Here is a 17,904-nt window from a genome sequence, read left to right on the forward strand (position 1 = left end):
CCATGACACATGATGTTGTAGAAAAATATTTAATAACATGAGGAAAATCTTTGTGTTTTTTTATTCTTTGATTCTATTTATTTTTCTAGAGACAGGGTTTCGCTCTGTTGCCCAGGCTGGAGTGCTGTGGCACAATCATAGCTCACTGCAGCCTCGAATTCCCAGGTTCAGGTGATCCTCCCACCTCAGTTTCCTGAGTTAGCTGGGACTAGAGGCATGCGCCACCACACCCAGCTAATTTTTGTTTAGTTTTTGTAGAGATGAAGTGTAGTTATGTTGCCCAGTTGCCCAGGCTGGTCTCAAACTCCTGGGCTCAAGCGATCTTGCTACCTCAGCCTCCCAAAGTGCTGGGATTACAGGCGTGAGCTACCACACCCAGCCTTCAATTTCAAATTTGAAAATTACACAAATAATGTATAAACATTTTAGTTGTAAAATAAATTTGTGTTATAGCAAGGGGAAAAGCAAATCCTAAAACATTATTAATAGGATGATTCCATTTTTATTTTAGAAAAGGAGAACATATACATAGAATAAAGACTATGAAGATCTGCACCAAATGACTACTACTGGTGATCTTGTGAGGCGTGTGGGGTGGGACTAGGGGAGTGAGGGAGAAAAATGCTCACTTTCTACATTCTTCTTTTATTTGCACTTCAAAAGTATTATTTTTATATCTATGAAGAAAAGGAAACTGCATTTCAATTTTTGAAAAAAAAAATAAAACTAAATTAACAAATAAATAGGGCCCACGCCTCTGGCCTCCAATACGGGACAGTAGCAGCAAAATCATTATCCTGCTGCCTTTTGGTACACGGTTCTGGAAAGATGAGAGGTGAATAATGGCCAAAGTGCTTAAAATCCATGCATACCAGGGTGCACCTATCAGAGGAGATTCCTAAACCTTTTAAAACCCCTGTGTAATAGGTATTGCTCTAAGCTGGGGAAAGGAAAAGATCAGAAAGAGATGAATGCCTGGGAACATGATGTTTGGAAATCCTCTCCTACTCTGGGGAGGCAGCTCAGGGGTGGTGTGTCTCAGATATCAGGCCCAGTTTGGCATATAGGATGATTACAGGCTGGAGGTAGGTAGCTGTGCAAGGACCCCAAGGATCACAGGAGTTTGGGAGGGGCAGGTAAGGTGGGGCATCAAGGGAATGTAGAACAGGCCAGGGCCCAAGGGGCAAGAAAGGCAGTGCTGAGCAGGGCCACAGGGCCCAAAGCTCCTCCTCCAGGCAGGGCTGCTGACACCTATTGTCCTGCCCCATGCACTTCTAGAAGATGCCAAGTGGTGCCCTGAATCCAGCAACCAAGGTCTAGGGTGCAAAGAGCTGATTCTTCACAGCTGGAGACCTTACACGCCCACCCCAGCCTGGGACGTCAGCAGCCCAGAGAGCTGTAGCCTCTAGCTGACTCCCCTTGGAAGGGTGGGGACAGGCTGGTCTAAAAGGGTGATGAGGCAAGCTCTTCTTCTGCCCGTGGGCCTCTCCAGGGCCTGGGGAGAGCAAGCAGAAGCTTCTCTAGGGTAGTTGAGGCCTAGCACTTAGGAGCTCAGGCCCACCTGAGTTCAAGTCTTGGCTGTGTCACTTCCTAGCTGGGTCACCTTAGACAAGTCATTTAACCTCCTTGAGCCTCCGTTTCCACGACAATAATGTAGGAATACTAGCACTAGCCCCATGGGGCTGTTATGAAGATTTAATGTACTAGCATAACGTCCTTTGCACAGTGTCCAGCACAAAATAAATGCTCAAGGAGTGATAGTGTGTCTGGCTGCCTCGATTTGCTCCATCCTGCTACCTCCATTTCACTCCTTTCAAGGCCCATCTGACCTTTGACTCCCAGTTAGTATAGTGAAGTGACCAAAAGCAAAAGGCCTTGGAGTTCAAATAAAGTGTTTTCAAACTCTTGCTACACCACTTACTAGTTATATGACATTGGGTAAAGTACATACATATACATTTCTTTTCTGTGGAACAGGAATAATGATCTAATAATACCTACCTCTTGGGGGTCATGAGAGAAATCAATCAGATAACTCGTACAAAGTTCCTGGCACATAGGACATTAAATGGCGGCTATTCGACTTTTTTGTAACCTCCAAGGCACTGAGCTCAAGACTGGGCACAAAGGCCATGTCGGTACATGCTTGTCTGAGGACTGACTGATGTTCAGACCTGTCATATCCCAGACACCACTGATGTCCAGGTCCCCAGGAGGTGTTGGGATTCAGGGGTAAAGGGTGCCAACTCTGGTACCCAGAGAGGCTGGTGATGAAAGAAAACCCACTTGAGGAGCCTGGGGCAGCCCTGGCTCTGCCCAGTCCACAGCAATTTGATCAGCCCTGGGCATTAGACTTACTTTAGGCAACTCTCTTGGACTTCCAGGGGCTGCTAGAAAGAAGAGAACAAAGACCAGATTTCAGAAGAAAGAGTTGAGTCTAGCCAGCTCCTCACCAGTTCAGAGTTAGAGCCACCTTCTGTGTCTCCTTCCTATCAGGAGAAGCAGCTGGAGGCACCAGCACAGCCCAACTGAACCATGTCCTCTCTCACTTGCTTCCTCTGTATCTCACAACCTGACCTTAGACTACCCCAGCAGGTTCTGATCCGCCCCCCAAAGGCCTCTGCAAATTCCCTCTCCTAAACCCCAAACCCTATGGCACTGTGATCTGATACATGGCACTGAGGCCCCAGCCCCTATGAGTCAGTTTCTCATTTCCTACTCACAGAGCTCCCCGCCCACAGTTGGGCCATGAGAGACCTAGGCATTAAAACAAAGGCTAAACGAGGTTTTTTACGGGAAAAATAGGCACTGATCACCATCGTCTCAACAAGGCCCAACAAGGCCCTTCCCCCCTCCCAAGTCAGGAAATTCAGGATGAGGTATGAGGTTTGCCACTGGGGAAAAGAAGTGGCTCTCCCACCTCTCCTTCACAATAGAGGCTACCATAGCTTCTCACACAACATTGGCCATATTACATATTATTCAGCCAACAACACAATCAAGTGGGAAGGAACTGCCTCCCCTCTAGACTCAGCCAAGACTCCTCCTCCAGGAAGGACCTAAATAAATGGAATTCTATAGCACTTGATATGTAGGCTTCACCTTTTCCTATAACTTCACAGTGACCAATATAGCATTTGTATACCATTGCCTCTGGGACCTGCCAGGGATAGCGTCAGAAAGAGCCCAGAGCAATGGCCCTCACAAAGGGACAGCCAACTTGACTGTGGGAACTTAGCAAGGCAATTTCCTGACTTTCTGTGCTAAAGAAACCACATCATCAGTTCAACCTAAATGCAGGGGTCTGGAGAGAGACTTAAGAGAGTTAAGTTGAAAACAAAAATCCAACAACCAGCCTCATATCAGCCCGACTATATATAGTCAGTCCTCTGTATGCCTAAAATGGAGAGCTTATCAGTAATATTCATCCCAAATGGCAATGATTTTAATCCTAAAAATCATTGCTGTTTCTCAACTTACGAGGGTTGGTACTGCAATTTCTCCTAAAGTTAACCCTAGCATGCAGTCAATCTTCAACAAGTATTTATTGAATGTTAAATAAATGAAAGCTTCATTTCATTCAAGTGTCATTTGCAGTTATTCTAACTCTTTTATCCATCTACACCTGCTTGACAGAGGACCAGTCGGTTATGCCAGAAAGCTCTCTAGACTGGGAGCCAGTACATCTGGGTTCTGGTCTTGGCTCTGACAGTAACTCTCTATGTGACCCTAAGTTACAGTATTTAATTTGAGGGAGAAAGAGAGAGAGAGAAGCATAGACTACATGATCAATATGTTCCTTTAAGCTATGTCGTTCAACAGAATCTGTGTTTTATGACAAATAATCATCATGTCTCGTATTTGGGCAGAAAACCCCAACCCTTTTAACCAAGTTGGAACAGCTAAACAGCTGGAGATGGGCAGGGGCTGGCAGAAAAAGCAGTGAGAAGGCAAGTGGGGGAGTGAAGAAAGTGAAGGGCTTGGAATGTCAGGGAGGTAATTCTACTCTAGATTCTAAAGTTGTAAAGCCACTTCTAAATCAAGGGCCCCTTCATTTCCTGGCCCGTGGTGAAGTGTGAGCTCTAAGTTCTAATTTATTAATCAATCAGAAAACCCCTTAATGCCTGAAGAAAAATAGACAAAAGATTAGGACAGACAATTTACAGAAGAAATACAAATGGTAATAAACATAAGGCAGAGGAGAGGTGCAGAAAGTGTTTAACTTACTATTAATCAAATAAATATAAACTAAATAACACTGAGATATAAGTTTACAACTATCAAATTACCATAGGTTTAGGTCGGGCACGGTGGCTCACGCCTGTAATCCCAGCACTTTGGGAGGCCGAGGCGGGCAGATCACTTGAAGTCAGGAGTTGGAGACCAGCCTGGCTGACATGGCAAAACCCCGTCTCCAATAAAAATATAAAAATTAGCCAGGTGTGGTGGCGCACACCTGTAGTCCCAGCTAATGAGGAGGCTGAGGCAGGAGAATCACTTGAACCCGGGAGGCAGAGAATGCAGTGAGCCAAGATCGTGCCACTGCACTCCAGCCTGGGTGGCAAAGCGAGACTCTGTCTCAAAAAAGCTAAAATAAAAATTCGAAAGGTTTAAATGACATGGGTTGATTAGAGTCTTCTCTGATACACTGCTGGCAAAACAAACAGGGACAGCCTTTCAATAAAGCAATTTGGCCACATTTATCAAGAGCCTTTAAGAGAGCATTCCCTTTGACTCAATAGTTCCACTTCTAGGAATCTATCCTAAAGAAATACTCACAGACACACCCATATTTAAGGAAGTTCATCACAGCATTATTTGTAATAATGAAAAATTAGAAACTCTTAAATGCCTGACATGTACACGTTACAAAGTCATTAAGAAGTATTTTTGAGCCAGGCGCGGTGGCTCACGCCTGTAATCCCAGCACTTTGGGAGGCCGAGGCAGGTGGATCATGAGGTCAGGAGATCGAGACCATCCTGGCTAACACAGTGAAACCCCATCTCTACTAAAAATACAAAAAATTAGCTGGGCGTGGTGGCAGGCGCCTGTAGTCCCAGCTACTTGGGAGGCTGAGGCAGGAGAATGGCATAAACCCGGGAGGCGGAGCTTGCAGTGAGCCGAGATCGCACCACTGCACTCCAGCCTGGGCGACAGAGCAAGACTCCGTCTCAAAAAAAAAAAAAAAAAAAGAAGTATTTTCGGCTCGGAGTAGTGGCTCATGCCTGTAATCCCAACACTTTGGGATGCCGAGGCAAGTGGATTGCTTGAAGTGAGGAGTTTGAGACCAGCCTGGCAAAATGGCGAAACCCAGTCCCTACAAAAAAATACAAAAAATTAGCCAACTTTGGTGGCATGTGCCTGTAGACCCAGCTACTTGGGAGGCTGAGGCGGGAGGACTGCTTGAGCCTGGGAGGCGGATGTTGCAGTGGGCTGAAATCACGCCACTGCACTTCAGCATGGGTGACAGAGTGAAACCCTGTCTCCAAATTAAAAAAAAAAAAAAAAAAAAAAGTATTTTCAAATAATTTCTAATGATATGGAAAATACTAAGTTAAAAAAGCAGGTTTACAAAACTACATTTATAGTCTAATTCCAATTATGTTTAAAAAAAACATGTGCACAGAAAAAATGACTACCAAGAAATGCACCAAAACATTAATGGTGATTATTACGTCTTGGTGATGAGGTTATGGGTGATTTTTTCAAATCTTACTATTCTGTACTTCTCCAATTTTCAAAAATGAGCTTTAAATTTTTAAAAAAGCACATTAAGGGTGTGAGGGGAGGAGGATGTTTATTTCCTCTCCAAGCTTTCCAAATATTAAGGGTTAGAAAGGGACCCTTGAGATAATCTAGTCCAGTGGTCCTCAAAACTAGCAGCCCTAGCACTCCCTTGGTATATGTCATATTTTGAATGCATCTTTTGCCACCCTGAAATGAACTTTATAGTTAATATGACCTGCTTATGTACATAATTTCAAGAATAGTAATATAATATAGTAATTAGACTATAAAGAAGAAAAAAGTAATTTATAATAGGATATGTATTTCAATATACAGATACCTAAGGCAAGACTATACTAAAGCATATAATAGAGTATGAGGTGCTTCTACCTATATGTAAAATCACTGTGCAAGCAATCTCTATAAATGAAGACTCATACAAGTATGTTATATTGGCAACTTAAATACCCATGAATGGCACTGTCGTCAGTGACATGATTTTCAAAAGTTGTGAGCAACTCTTAGTAAAGTTTTGAACAAAATAAAATATCCTCTTCCCCCAATGTACACAGTTGTTGCATTCCTGGAAATTCAGTGTATATATTAAAACTGTAAAAACATTTTGTGTTCATTTGTAAAATAATTAGGTCTAGCTAATTATACCAGGTTTTTCCACCTACATTAACGTACAGAACATTGAAAGTTTTACTGATGTAGATTTGCAGTTCCCATTGCCCTTTCATATTAATCCCAAATATAAAGTTTATAATGATTCTTTTTTCTGTGAGCTGGGCTTGCATCCTTTAAAACAAATGATATTCAGAGTTGTAGCCTTTGACAGTTTCTAAAGCCTATCACCAAGAACAGCAAGAGATTCCTAGAATGTAGTCTCCAAACTGACACAAATGCTTTTTGAATTATTGGGAACATGACTCTTCTTTAGTAGCACCAAGGCATGAGAACGAATTATCATTTTTTTAAAACCATTTACTGTGCTCCCTTGGTGATTTCCCCTGGCCTGGCCCCAACTCAGGAGTATAAAATGAACTGAGCTGAAAGAAAAGGACTAACAGGGCCAGGCCATAGGGAGAGGGGAGGGGGCTGGGTTGCTAGGTTACTACTAGAGCCAATCCAAGTGGTCCCAGAGGGGTACCAGATACAGGACAGGTCCTTCTCTCTGCCCCCACTAAGTTGAGGGCCCTCTCAGAGGAAGGGGGTCAAAAGGTGGGGGAGGGAGGCCAATCACTCACACTAGGCACAAGTAAAAAAATGAGGCAGAAGCACAAAGAAACAGACAGCCCTGTATTTCTAAAACCATTCAAGGCTCCTTCATTAATTGGCTTCCCCCCAAAAGAAAGATTTCTTTATTAAGAAATACCAGAGAGTGAAAAACCCCCAACACATACACATTTGTAGGCTCACACAAAAGTGCAGAGATTTACATATTAAATTGCATTTAAGTTAGAAAATAGATTTAAAAACAAAATACTTTTTTTCTCCAACAAAGTAAAGAGATTTGGTCAGTAGGAACGGGTGCTTTATGGGTAAAGGCAGGATGGTCAGGACAGGGAGAATGGAATTTAGCTGCTACGGAATCAGAATCCACCTCTAACCCAACCTCACTCCTGGGGTAAAAGCAAAGGAGGAGATGATGATCTCAGCTAGGGCCAGGAAGGCCTCAGAGCTGAATGGACATGAAGAAATGGCTCACCACAGCCAATTTCCACCTGCCCCCAGAGGTTTGGGATCAGTGCCAACCATCCTGGCCTGGGAAAGTAGGGTGCATAGGAAGCTTGAGGAAGAAGGAGGAAGGGGAGAGTTGGAGACAGTGTCAGCCATTGAAAAGACCAAACAATTTAAGGCCCTTTTCCCCTGGGAACATTGATTCTTTAATCTCCCCTCTGATCAGATAGGGACAGTCCCAGCTGGTGCATGGTATGAATGGGACAGATCTTCAGGCCAACATCTTAAACACGGAAGATTTATTAAGGAAAAGAAAGAGGGCAGGGAGTATGAAAAAGCAGAAACTTAAAAAAAATCATTTCACACTAGAGATAAGACATTTCCACTTTGACCCTTCCCATCAGAAAGAGAAAGCTTCTCTGTCTGACCTAAGGGTCCTCAGGAGAACACTTGAGGTAAGGTGAGGGAGGAGAGAGAGCCATCTGAGCCCAGGAGAGGAGATGGGCTGAGTATTTATTAAAATGGGGTTCATATGAGTGCCAAGTTACCTGGGAAAACCTAACAACTTACAAATTCTCCAGGTTTGGCTTTATAACTTCAAGAAAAAAAACAGAGAGAACCAGAAAAAGAAGCAGACAGGAGAGGGATCTGAGTCAGTCTCTCCCCATCTCTCTTCCAATCTCTCTCTTTCTCTCTCTCTCTCTCTCTCTCAAGAATGCTCAACTTAAATCCTGTTAAAAGGAAAATAGGAAGACATGGAAAAAGGTCTGGGAGCAGCCAAATTTCATTAATTCCAATTAACTGGGAAGTATGAGATGGGAATTGATAGGGAGTCTTGATTATACACCACCTAGAAAGAAATATATACCATCACTTGTAAAAGACCACTGATCAAATATTTCCAAGGGGGGGCCCTGATGAGCCTGCGTTAATAACTAAGACTTATTAGCAATTAACGGCATCCATCTGCTTCAAAACAATATCCTAATATAGAGCTTGTTCTCTTAAGTAAATATAATCCCTCTACCTTCCCGATCCTGCTCACACTATATCTCCTTGAAAGTCCTTTCTTCATAGTCCAGAATAAGAAAACCTTCAGCCCAGAATGTAGTATAGATCAATGGAGAGTTTGGAACTACCTCTCCAACCCAAGGGTGCCCTGGTTAATGGAAGTTTGGGGAGTAACAAGCAACCCCTTCCAACCCCCACCCCCACCCTACACACAAACATATTCTTGAAATGGAAGGGGGAAGGAGGAGGCAGGAAGTTTGCATTAGACACAGTTTAATCGCCTTCGAATAGATGAAAAGTTCTGGTTTACACTCCCCCACCGCATAAGTCATCCAGACAGGACCCTGGCTTAGAAAGAGGAAAACACAGGTGCTCTAGGAAATATAGCCACATATAATACATAAATCTTCTTCCCTGAAATAGAGCAGGTCCTGAGCAGAGCTGACTGGGGGCCACAGCCCACCCCCAGGGTGAAGTGGCTCTGGGACTCTGCCGGTGGAAGTGCTGGAAGAGCGGGGCTTGGAGGAAGCCCCCAGTGTGGTTACCATAGCCAGAGGTGGGCCGAGGCCTTAGGGTGAGTTACCCGAGAGGGCAGCAGTGCTGGGCTTTCCCTCACTCAGCCGAGGCTTAATGGAAGAACTGGTTGGCATTTTTTTTTGAGGGTACATCGGGGGAGAGGAGAGGAGAGGAGAGCCTCTCTGTGCCTTGGTTTCCCATTTGTGCATTCAGGGCCTCTGCAGGCCTCACACAGGGAGTCTGAGGGGATAGTGTTTAAGTGAGCACTCAGGCTTCCTCTAAGGAAAAGAAATGACCAAAGTGCAGACTTTTATTACTGCCATTCCTGCTCCTAATGGGAGCAGGAGTCAAAAGGAAAAACAAATTAAAAGGGGCTAATGAGAAAGGAGGAGAGATGAGACAGAGAGTGTGAAGGGCTATGCCGTTGGCATCTCATAAATTCTTATTGAGAATGGCACAGGTATTAAAAAAGTTTCTGGGTAGTCTACGAGAAATGTCAATTATTATCTCTACTACAACTACTTACATATATCTAATGGAAAAAGAGTGGGGCTTAGGTGTCAGAGTGGATGGGAGACAAAGGAGAAGCTACACTAATAAATACAACAAGTGGAAGGTACCTGTCCCATTCCTAAAAGGATTTGTGGGCAATGCTGGCACTTGGTGGCCAGGAGAATCTTCTGACCCCACTCTCCCTCCTCTTCAGTCCTGAAGACCCCAAGAACCCAGTTAGGATCCCCTGGCCAGAGGTCTCTGTGACTGCCTCTGGACTCGGCACGTGCAGCAGCTTGGGAGGATTTGAGCCAGTCTCAAAAACTTTTAGCCCCAGAATGAGACCAGTGACCCCAAGCAGGAGGGCTGGGATCTGGAGGGAAGAGAGGGGGTCCAAGGGGACCCTGTGGCTGAGGCCATGGAGAACCAGTGCCAGGGCCCAAGAGACCCATTTGTCCAGTTATCAGAGGTGACTGACATCTTCTGCCACTGCCTTGAGTTCAGAAATTTAAAAAAGCTTGCAGCAAGAAAATGCCAGTGTGCAACTGGGTGACTAAAGACCAAAGAAAAACAGTTAAAAGGGACAGCTTACTTGCTCTCTGTCTCAGGTTTAACTTCTCACCTGAAATCTCTCATAGCCCTAATTAAACACAAACAAAAGTCTCTTCCATAGATAGGCTACTTCTCAGCTTCAGCTGCCTCCTGTGGTGGCTCTGGGGGCTCTGGAGGTGGCATCTCTTCGGGAGTGCTGCTGTCCTCCGGCATCTCATTTGAGTTCAGGTGTTCTGTGGGGGCCTGAGAAGGAAAAGATATGAGATTCAACACAAAGCTGTCCCTCAAAATCCAAATGCAGATAAACCTTAGACACTGAACTCTTCCTCTCAGCCCCCGATCACACTGATGCTACAGATATGCAGCCACCGACACCAAACTCGGAACCAACACCAAGCTATCGTCTTCTCGGCAGAACACAACTGAAGTTTATTTGAGTTTGATCCTTAACTGTTGGTTGGGGACAGATTTTTCTATTATTATTAATAGTCATAATAATAGGAATCACAAATAATTACACAGGTCCTCCCCACTTCAGAACAAGTGTCATAACATACTTATGTAACAAGGCCTGACCCAATGGTCCTCAATCGTGTTTCTGCCCGAACACACAGCTCACTAGAATAGTGATTCTGAACCAAAGAAGGCCAAGTGTCCAAATTTTCAGCTGGTCATATGTGGTTTGAAAATGTCCCCAAGTGATTCTAAAATACCACCCTTCTCCACTTTGAACCAAGAATAACTAACCTAGATTGTTACAATTTGAGTCCAGACTCATTTAAAAAATAATATTAAAAATGACAACAATAATATATAAACACGGGTTGCTGTACTTTAAAAGGAAATTCAAAATTTAGGAAAGGCAAAGCAGAGAACAATTATCTACCTTATAAAAAGAATTCACTTAAAAGTATGATTCTATTTTAAAACAAAGTTCAAACTACTAAAAATCTATTAGAACTAATGAACAAGGGCCGAGTACGGTGGCTCATGCCTATAATTCCAGCACTTTGGGAGGCCGAGGAGGGTAGATCACTTGAGGTCAGGAGTTTGAGACCAGTAGCTGGCCAACATGGCAAAACCCGGTCTCTACTAAAAACACAAAAATTAGCCAGTGTGGTGGTGGGCACCTGTAATCCCAGCTACTTGGGAGGCTGAGGCAGAAGAATCACTTGAACCCAGGAGGTGGAGGTTGCAGTGAGCCAAGATGGCGCTGCCGCACTCCAGCCTGGGCAACAGAGCGAAACTCCATCTCATAAAATAAAAACAAAAACAAACAAAAAAGAACTAATGAACAAGCTTGGCAAGGTTTTAGGGTATAAGATCCATATATAAAAATCAATTGTCTTTCAATACACTCCAAGTGAAAAATCCAAAAATGAAATTAGTAAAACAATTTCACTTACAATAACATGAAAAATAATCAAATATTTATGAATAAATGTAACAAAAGTGTAAAACTTATACTCTGAAAACTACAAAATGTTGTTGAAAGAAATCAAATCATACCTAAATATGTGAAAATACAGTCCATGTAAATGGCTCAGAATATTTAATCTTGTTAGGATGGCAATATTTCCCCAAATTGATCTATAGATTCAATGAAATCCCCATCAAAATTCCAGCTGGCTTCTTTTCATAAATGACAAGTTGATCCTAAGATTCATACGGAAATTTAAGGCACCCAGAAGAGCCAAAACAATCATGAAAAAGAAGTATAAAGTTGGAGGACTCACATTTCCTGATTTCAAAACTTACTACAATGCTAAGGTAATCAAGACAGCGTGGTACTAGCATAAGAACAGACATATTGAGCAATACAATAGAACTGAAAGTCCAGAAATGAACTCTCACATTTATAGATTTTCAACAAGGGTGCCAAGACAAGTCTATGGGAGAAGAATAGTCCTTTCAACAAATGGTGCAGAGACAACTGGATAGCTACAGGCAAAAGAAAGAATGTGGACCCTCTACCTCACACCATATATAAAAATTAACTCAAAATGGATCAAAAATCTAAATGTAAGAGCCAAAACTGTACAGCTCTTACAAGAAAACAAGGGCATAAATCTTCATGACTTTGGATTAGGCAACAGTTTCTCAGATATGACACCAAAAAGTACAAACAACAAAAGAAAAAAATAGACAAACTGGACTACATCAAAATTTAAAAACCAAAGGACACTATCAAGAAAATTAAAAGATAACCCATGGAATAGGAGAAAATATTTTCAAATTGTATATCTGGTAAGAGACTTGCATACAGATTACATAAAGAACTCTTACAACTCAACAATAAAAAAGACAAACAATCCAATTAAAAAATAGACAAAAGCTCTGAACAGACACTTCTCCAATGAGCACATAAAAATGGCCAATAAGCACATGAAAAGATATTCGACATCATTAGTCATCAGGGAAATGCAAATCAAAACCACAATGAGATACCACTTCACATTCACTAAGATGGCTAGACTCAAAATGTCAGATAATAAGTGTTGCAGAGGATGTAGAGAAACTGGAACCCTCAGGCACTGCTAGTGGGGGTATAAAATGGTGCAGCCACTTTGGAAAACAGTTCAGCAGTACCTTAAAGGTTAAACATAGAGCTACCATGTGACCTAGCTATTTTACTCCCAGGTATATAGCCAAGAGAAATGAAAATATATGGCCATGCAAAAATTGGTACACAAATGTTCATAGCAGCATCACTCATAATAATCAAACGGTGGAAACAATCCAAATGTCCATCAACTGATGAATGGATAAATGAAACGTGGTATATCCATATAATGGAATATCATTTGGCCATATAAAGGAATGAAGTACTGCTACATAGTACAACATGGACAAACCTCGAAAACATGCTAAGTAAAAGAAGCCAGTCACAAAAGACCACATATTGTATGATTTCATTTACATGAAATACCCAGAAGAGAGAAATCTGTACTAAAAGGAAGTAGATTAGTGGTTGCCTAGGGGTGTGGCTGGGGAAGTTGAGGGGAAAGGGAGAGTGACTGCTAATGGGTACAGGGTTTCTTAGGGTGGAAGGGTAACGAAAATGCTCTAAAATTGATTGTTATAATGATTGTACAACTCTGTGAATATTCTAGACCAGTGAATCATACATTTTAAATAGGGATCAGCTGGGCGCAGTGGCTCACGCCTGTAATCCTCCACTTTGGGAGGCTGAGGTGGGCAGATCATCTGAGGTCAGAAGTTCGAGACCAGCCTGACCAACATGGAGAAACCCCGTCTCTACTAAAAAATACAAAATTAGCTGGGTGTGGTGGCACATGCCTGTAATCCCAGCTACTCAGGAGGCTGAGGCAGGAGAACCCGGGAGGCGGAGGTTGCAGTGAGCTGAGATTGCACCACCACACTCCAGCCTGGGTGACAGAGCGAGACTCCGTCTCAAAAAAAAAAAAAAAAAAAATTGGGACCTATGGTATGTGAATCATATATCTCAATAAAGTTCTTATTAAAAAAAGAAAGCTCAGCTGGGCACGGTGGCTCACGCCTGTAATCCCAACACTTTGGGAGGCTGAGGCGGGAGGATCACGAGGTCAGGAGATGCAGACCATCCTGGCCAGGATGGTGAAACCCTGTCTCTACTGAAAATACAAAAATTAGCCAGGCATGGTGGCGGGCGCCTGTAATCCCAGCTACTCGGAGGCTGAGGCAGAGAATTGCTTGAACCTGGGAGGTGGAGTTGCAATGAGCCGAGATCACACCACTGCACTCCAGCCCGGGTGACAGAGCAAAACTCCATCTCAAAAAAAAAAGCTCAAGTAATATTTTTTTTAGGAAAGTACTTTATATACTTTAAAGATATACTTTATATATCTTAAATAGGACAGCTGGGAGAGTTTCCACAACTTTTGCATATTCCAGTTAGGAAGCCCCCTTCTACCACGGTAACCACATCACTAACTCTAATACAATCCCCTGACCTCTGTCTTTCCCCCTATAGCATTTTATGCTTTCCTCATCAAGGCACTTTTCACAATGTTGAGCAATGGCCTGTTTACTTGTTTCTTGCCCCCACTAGACAATGAGCTCCTTGAGAGCAGGGACATCGTTTGCCTCATTCATTGGTATATCCCTGGCAGCTAGTACAGTGGCTGGCACAGAGTCACTCAATATACACCAAAGAAATGACTAAATCTTAATCTACATCAAGGACACAAAGATCTGAAGGCAACATCAGGGCAGGTGTAGAGGCAGGGAAGCTGGGGTGATTAGAATACAATATTGCCTAATTATATTTCCAAGCTGTAAATTAGCCTCCGCCCTCTCTATATCGACCCAGCCTTAAGTCAGGAACACTTACTGGGCTCTGTGGCAAGAGGCTGCTACTGGTCTCTTGAGTACTGGGAGGTCGACTTCCACTTTCCTCCAGTGGCAAAATACCCCTTCGATCCAGCACACTGAAGGAGATAAGAGAGTTAACAAAGAACTGGGCATTCACCCCTCCACCCACCTGGCCTACGGAATTTTGCTGCATAGACTGGAAAATATAAACCTGTCCTTTGGCAATCTAGCCTGAACACAGCACATGCCTCTTATCTCCCATTCACTTTTTCTTCCACAAACCAGGAAATGTCACGTTAACCAGGGAACAAACAAATGAAATTAAGAATGAAAGATCATCCCTCCAAAACAACCAGCCCATGGTCTATGGTCCATGTAGACATGGTACCAAGTGGCAAGCCCTGGAAAGACCTATTTGACACCAAGAGGCCACACTCAGAAAAACACATCAGACAAGGTAACAGGATCAGGTTGAGCTGCTCATCCCAACAGTCCCAGGACTTTTGAGTGCCCTGAGCACCTGGGGGGCAAGGGGCCACACAGCACTTCACAGCAGTTCTTCACAATATTGCCATGGCTATAGGGATTCTGGACGCGATTCTTCCCTGTCCATGATCCTTTGATCTGCAAGATAAAAACCAAGGCTGACATTAAAAATAATGTTAAAATGAACAAATAATAATAATAAAATTAAAAACACACACACAAAAGAAAAATAATAATAATAATGTTGAAGAAACACATGCAGCATGAGATAATAAAAAAGTTCTGGAAATGGATGGTGGCAATGGTTGCACAACAATGTGATGCCACTGAACTGTACATTTAGGATGTGAGGGCGATCTGGCTGCAACAACTGTCACCCCATTGATCGCCAGGGTTGAAAGACATTTAATATAGCACACTTTATATTATGTATATTTTATCACAACAAAAAAGAAATACATACACAGCCATGAAAAATACTCACAATAGAGTGAAAAAAGCAGATAACTGAATGATATATACTATTTTTATTTAAAAGTACATAATATAAACAAATAAATAAACATGGAAAAAAGTCTAGACAAGTCTAGAATATATAAATCATACTACTAACAAAGGTGATGTCTAAGAAGTAAAGTAAGAGGAACTTACTTTTTCTTTTTGCTCATCTGTATTTTCTGATTTTCTACAGTGAATGTAGATTAATTGCTAACTTTTTTTTTTTTTTCCAGACAGAGTCTCATTCTGTTGTCCAGGCTGGAGTGCAGTGGCATGATCTTTGCTCGCTGCAACCTCCACCTCCCGGGTTCAAGTGATTTTCCTGCCTCAGCCTCCCGAGTAGCTGGGACTACAGGTGCATACTAACACATCCGGCTAATTTTTGTATTTTTAGTAGAGACAGGGTTTTGCCATGTTGGCCAGGCTGGTCTTGAACTCTTGACTTCAGGTGATCCGCCCGCCTCAGCCTCCCAAAGTGCTGAGATTACAGGCGTGAGCCACCACACCCAGCCTAATTGGTAACTTTTTATATAGCAAGGATTCATCCAGTGCAACTGTCCCTCTCCATGCCAAACAGAGGCACCAGCTAGCCTTTAAGGACCCGTGAACAGTTAAAGGCTGTATACCCACCCAACTTTTCAACCTCTTCTTCCTAATGCTCCACAAGCATTCAACAAAGCCCTCTCCTTTCTTTTCCACACATCTGACTTAACAATCTCGCATACCACGTTTCTGCCTGCCTCAACCTCCCAGGCCCTGGAGACTCGGTAGTTCTCTAGCAGGTGGCAAGAGGATAGGCTTTGGGAAGAAGAATATGTGGTGAGGAGAAGAGAAAGTTGACTCACGTCTTCATTGGTTGTCTGGTTGAGAGCCACGAGGAAAGTATGAAATCCAGTCAGTCCCACGACGGACCAGAGTGTAAAGAAGCAAATGAGGACTTCTAGAACAGTGAGGTGTGGTTAAGGAGTATTGAAGAACTCAGCATTAGGAGACTTGATGCCTCCGCCCATATTCAGAGCACCAGTCATACCATCTTTACCTCCTGGAACGTATATCACAAAAAGCCATGTTTCCATATATAACAATAGATGAATTCTGAACTTACTGGATAGATCCCTTATGAAAGAATTTCTAGCGTATCTAGGGTATTTAAGGGTGTGCCTATTTACCCATCATTGGCTCTTGGAAGGGGATGCGTGGGAGGGGCCAAAGCTAAACAATGTTGGCCATCACTGCCAATGGAAATTCTGTCAAAAAACAAAATTCATGTAATCCCGGCACTTTGGGAGGCCAAGGTGGGCGGATCACAAGGTCAGGAGTTCGAGAACAGCCTGGCCAACATGGTGAAACCCCCGTCTCTATTAAAAATACAAAAAATTAGCTGGGCGTGGTGGCGGGCATCTGTAGTCCAAGCTACTCGGGAGGCTGAGGCAGGAGAATCATTTGAACCCAGGAGGCGAGCTGGGGCAACAGTACAAGACTCTGTCTCAAAAAAAGAAAATTCATAAATGAAGAACTGGTGGGGGAAAAAAAAGAGGATGTGATTTATAGAAATCTCATCTGAACCCCCTTTGCAGAAATGCAGCCACTGTCCTGAGCAGGGGGTGAAGGAAAGACCTCCCTTTTAGTCCTGGTCATCTTCCATTCTGGTTGCTACCACTAAGACTATATATTTTTTAATTATTTTAGACCTTGGCACGCTCTGATGTCTGAAAAACTAGATAGTGGGAGAACTGTGGGGAAAAAGCATGCTGGAAAGTAGCTTAAGAAGGCTTCACAGGGACATACTGCCAGCAGAGGATATGTTCCAGGAGTTTCTTTCAATGTCTCCAAGAAGCCAATTTTCAAAGATTCTGTGAAATTGGATGGAAGAGTAGAGAGAAAAATTAGTGACTTCAGTCAAAACTACACACTATCCTAGTGCCTACTCACTTCCTTCCCTCCCTCTCCCGTGTTACACACTGGCAAGAGCTAAGCTCTCACTCGGGCAAGGGTGAAGAGCCTCATCTCCTAGCTGGTAGTCTCATGACTAAAGAGTTCACATTTCCAGTGCAGGACCAGGCCCTGGACTAGACAGCGGGCAGAAGAGCAGCAGGCTCCCTTCCCTTTTCCCTAGCCCCCAACTATGGACATGTTAGGGGGATATTAACAGATAAAAGAAATCAGAAATACCCAAGAAAAATCCTCTCTCCTTGCCAATACATGTCCCTCCCTTGTTCAAAATCCAGCTCAGAACTCTTCTCCTTCCAGAAAGCTGTCTTAAGACCACTCCCTTAACTCCACATCACATCTGCTCTTAGATTGGCGTGTGTGTGGGTGTGTATGTTTGTGCACATGTACACATGTGGGTGTGCTTTCTATCTCCCAAACTAGACCATGAGCTACCAAAAGACATTTCTCAGGCAAAACCCTTACCCTTTTCTACCCCTTAGCACAAGGCAAGTTTTACAAGGCAGAAGAAGAGAGGATGCTCCGAGACAAAATACATCCCCAACCTTTGGGATTACCTCAGAAATGCCCCAGTACTCTGGATACAGACCAGTAATTATGGCCCCAGTGCCCAGCAGTTGGCCAAAGAGAAGGCCAACACACTGATTAATACTCATTGATGTGCACTGAGGTTT

The 17,904-nt window shown here is 43.2% G+C and overlaps 1 protein-coding gene across 2 annotated transcripts in view; it reads right to left on the bottom strand.

Moving 5' to 3' along the window:
* Positions 1-8,678: 8,678 nt before the first annotated feature.
* ZDHHC9 (zinc finger DHHC-type palmitoyltransferase 9) overlaps positions 8,679-17,904 on the bottom strand; it is a 38,663-nt gene continuing 29,437 nt past the window's right edge. Inside the window, exons 7-11 of one of the 2 annotated variants that reach the window (XM_003818930.5) lie at positions 17,085-17,133; positions 16,126-16,228; positions 14,817-14,920; positions 14,316-14,412; positions 8,679-10,225 (exon numbers count right to left, since the gene is read on the bottom strand). In XM_003818930.5, coding sequence (XP_003818978.1) covers positions 10,109-10,225; positions 14,316-14,412; positions 14,817-14,920; positions 16,126-16,228; positions 17,085-17,133 — 470 coding nt within the window. In that variant the 3' untranslated portion in view covers positions 8,679-10,108. Of the gene's footprint in view, positions 10,226-14,315; positions 14,413-14,816; positions 14,921-16,125; positions 16,229-17,068; positions 17,134-17,904 lie in introns of both variants that reach the window. The other variant, XM_008972346.4, reaches the window with a different exon arrangement.

The sequence above is a fragment of the Pan paniscus genome, chromosome X (assembly GCF_029289425.2).
Source record: "Pan paniscus chromosome X, NHGRI_mPanPan1-v2.0_pri, whole genome shotgun sequence".
In the NCBI taxonomy this organism is placed as follows: Eukaryota; Metazoa; Chordata; class Mammalia; order Primates; family Hominidae; genus Pan; species Pan paniscus.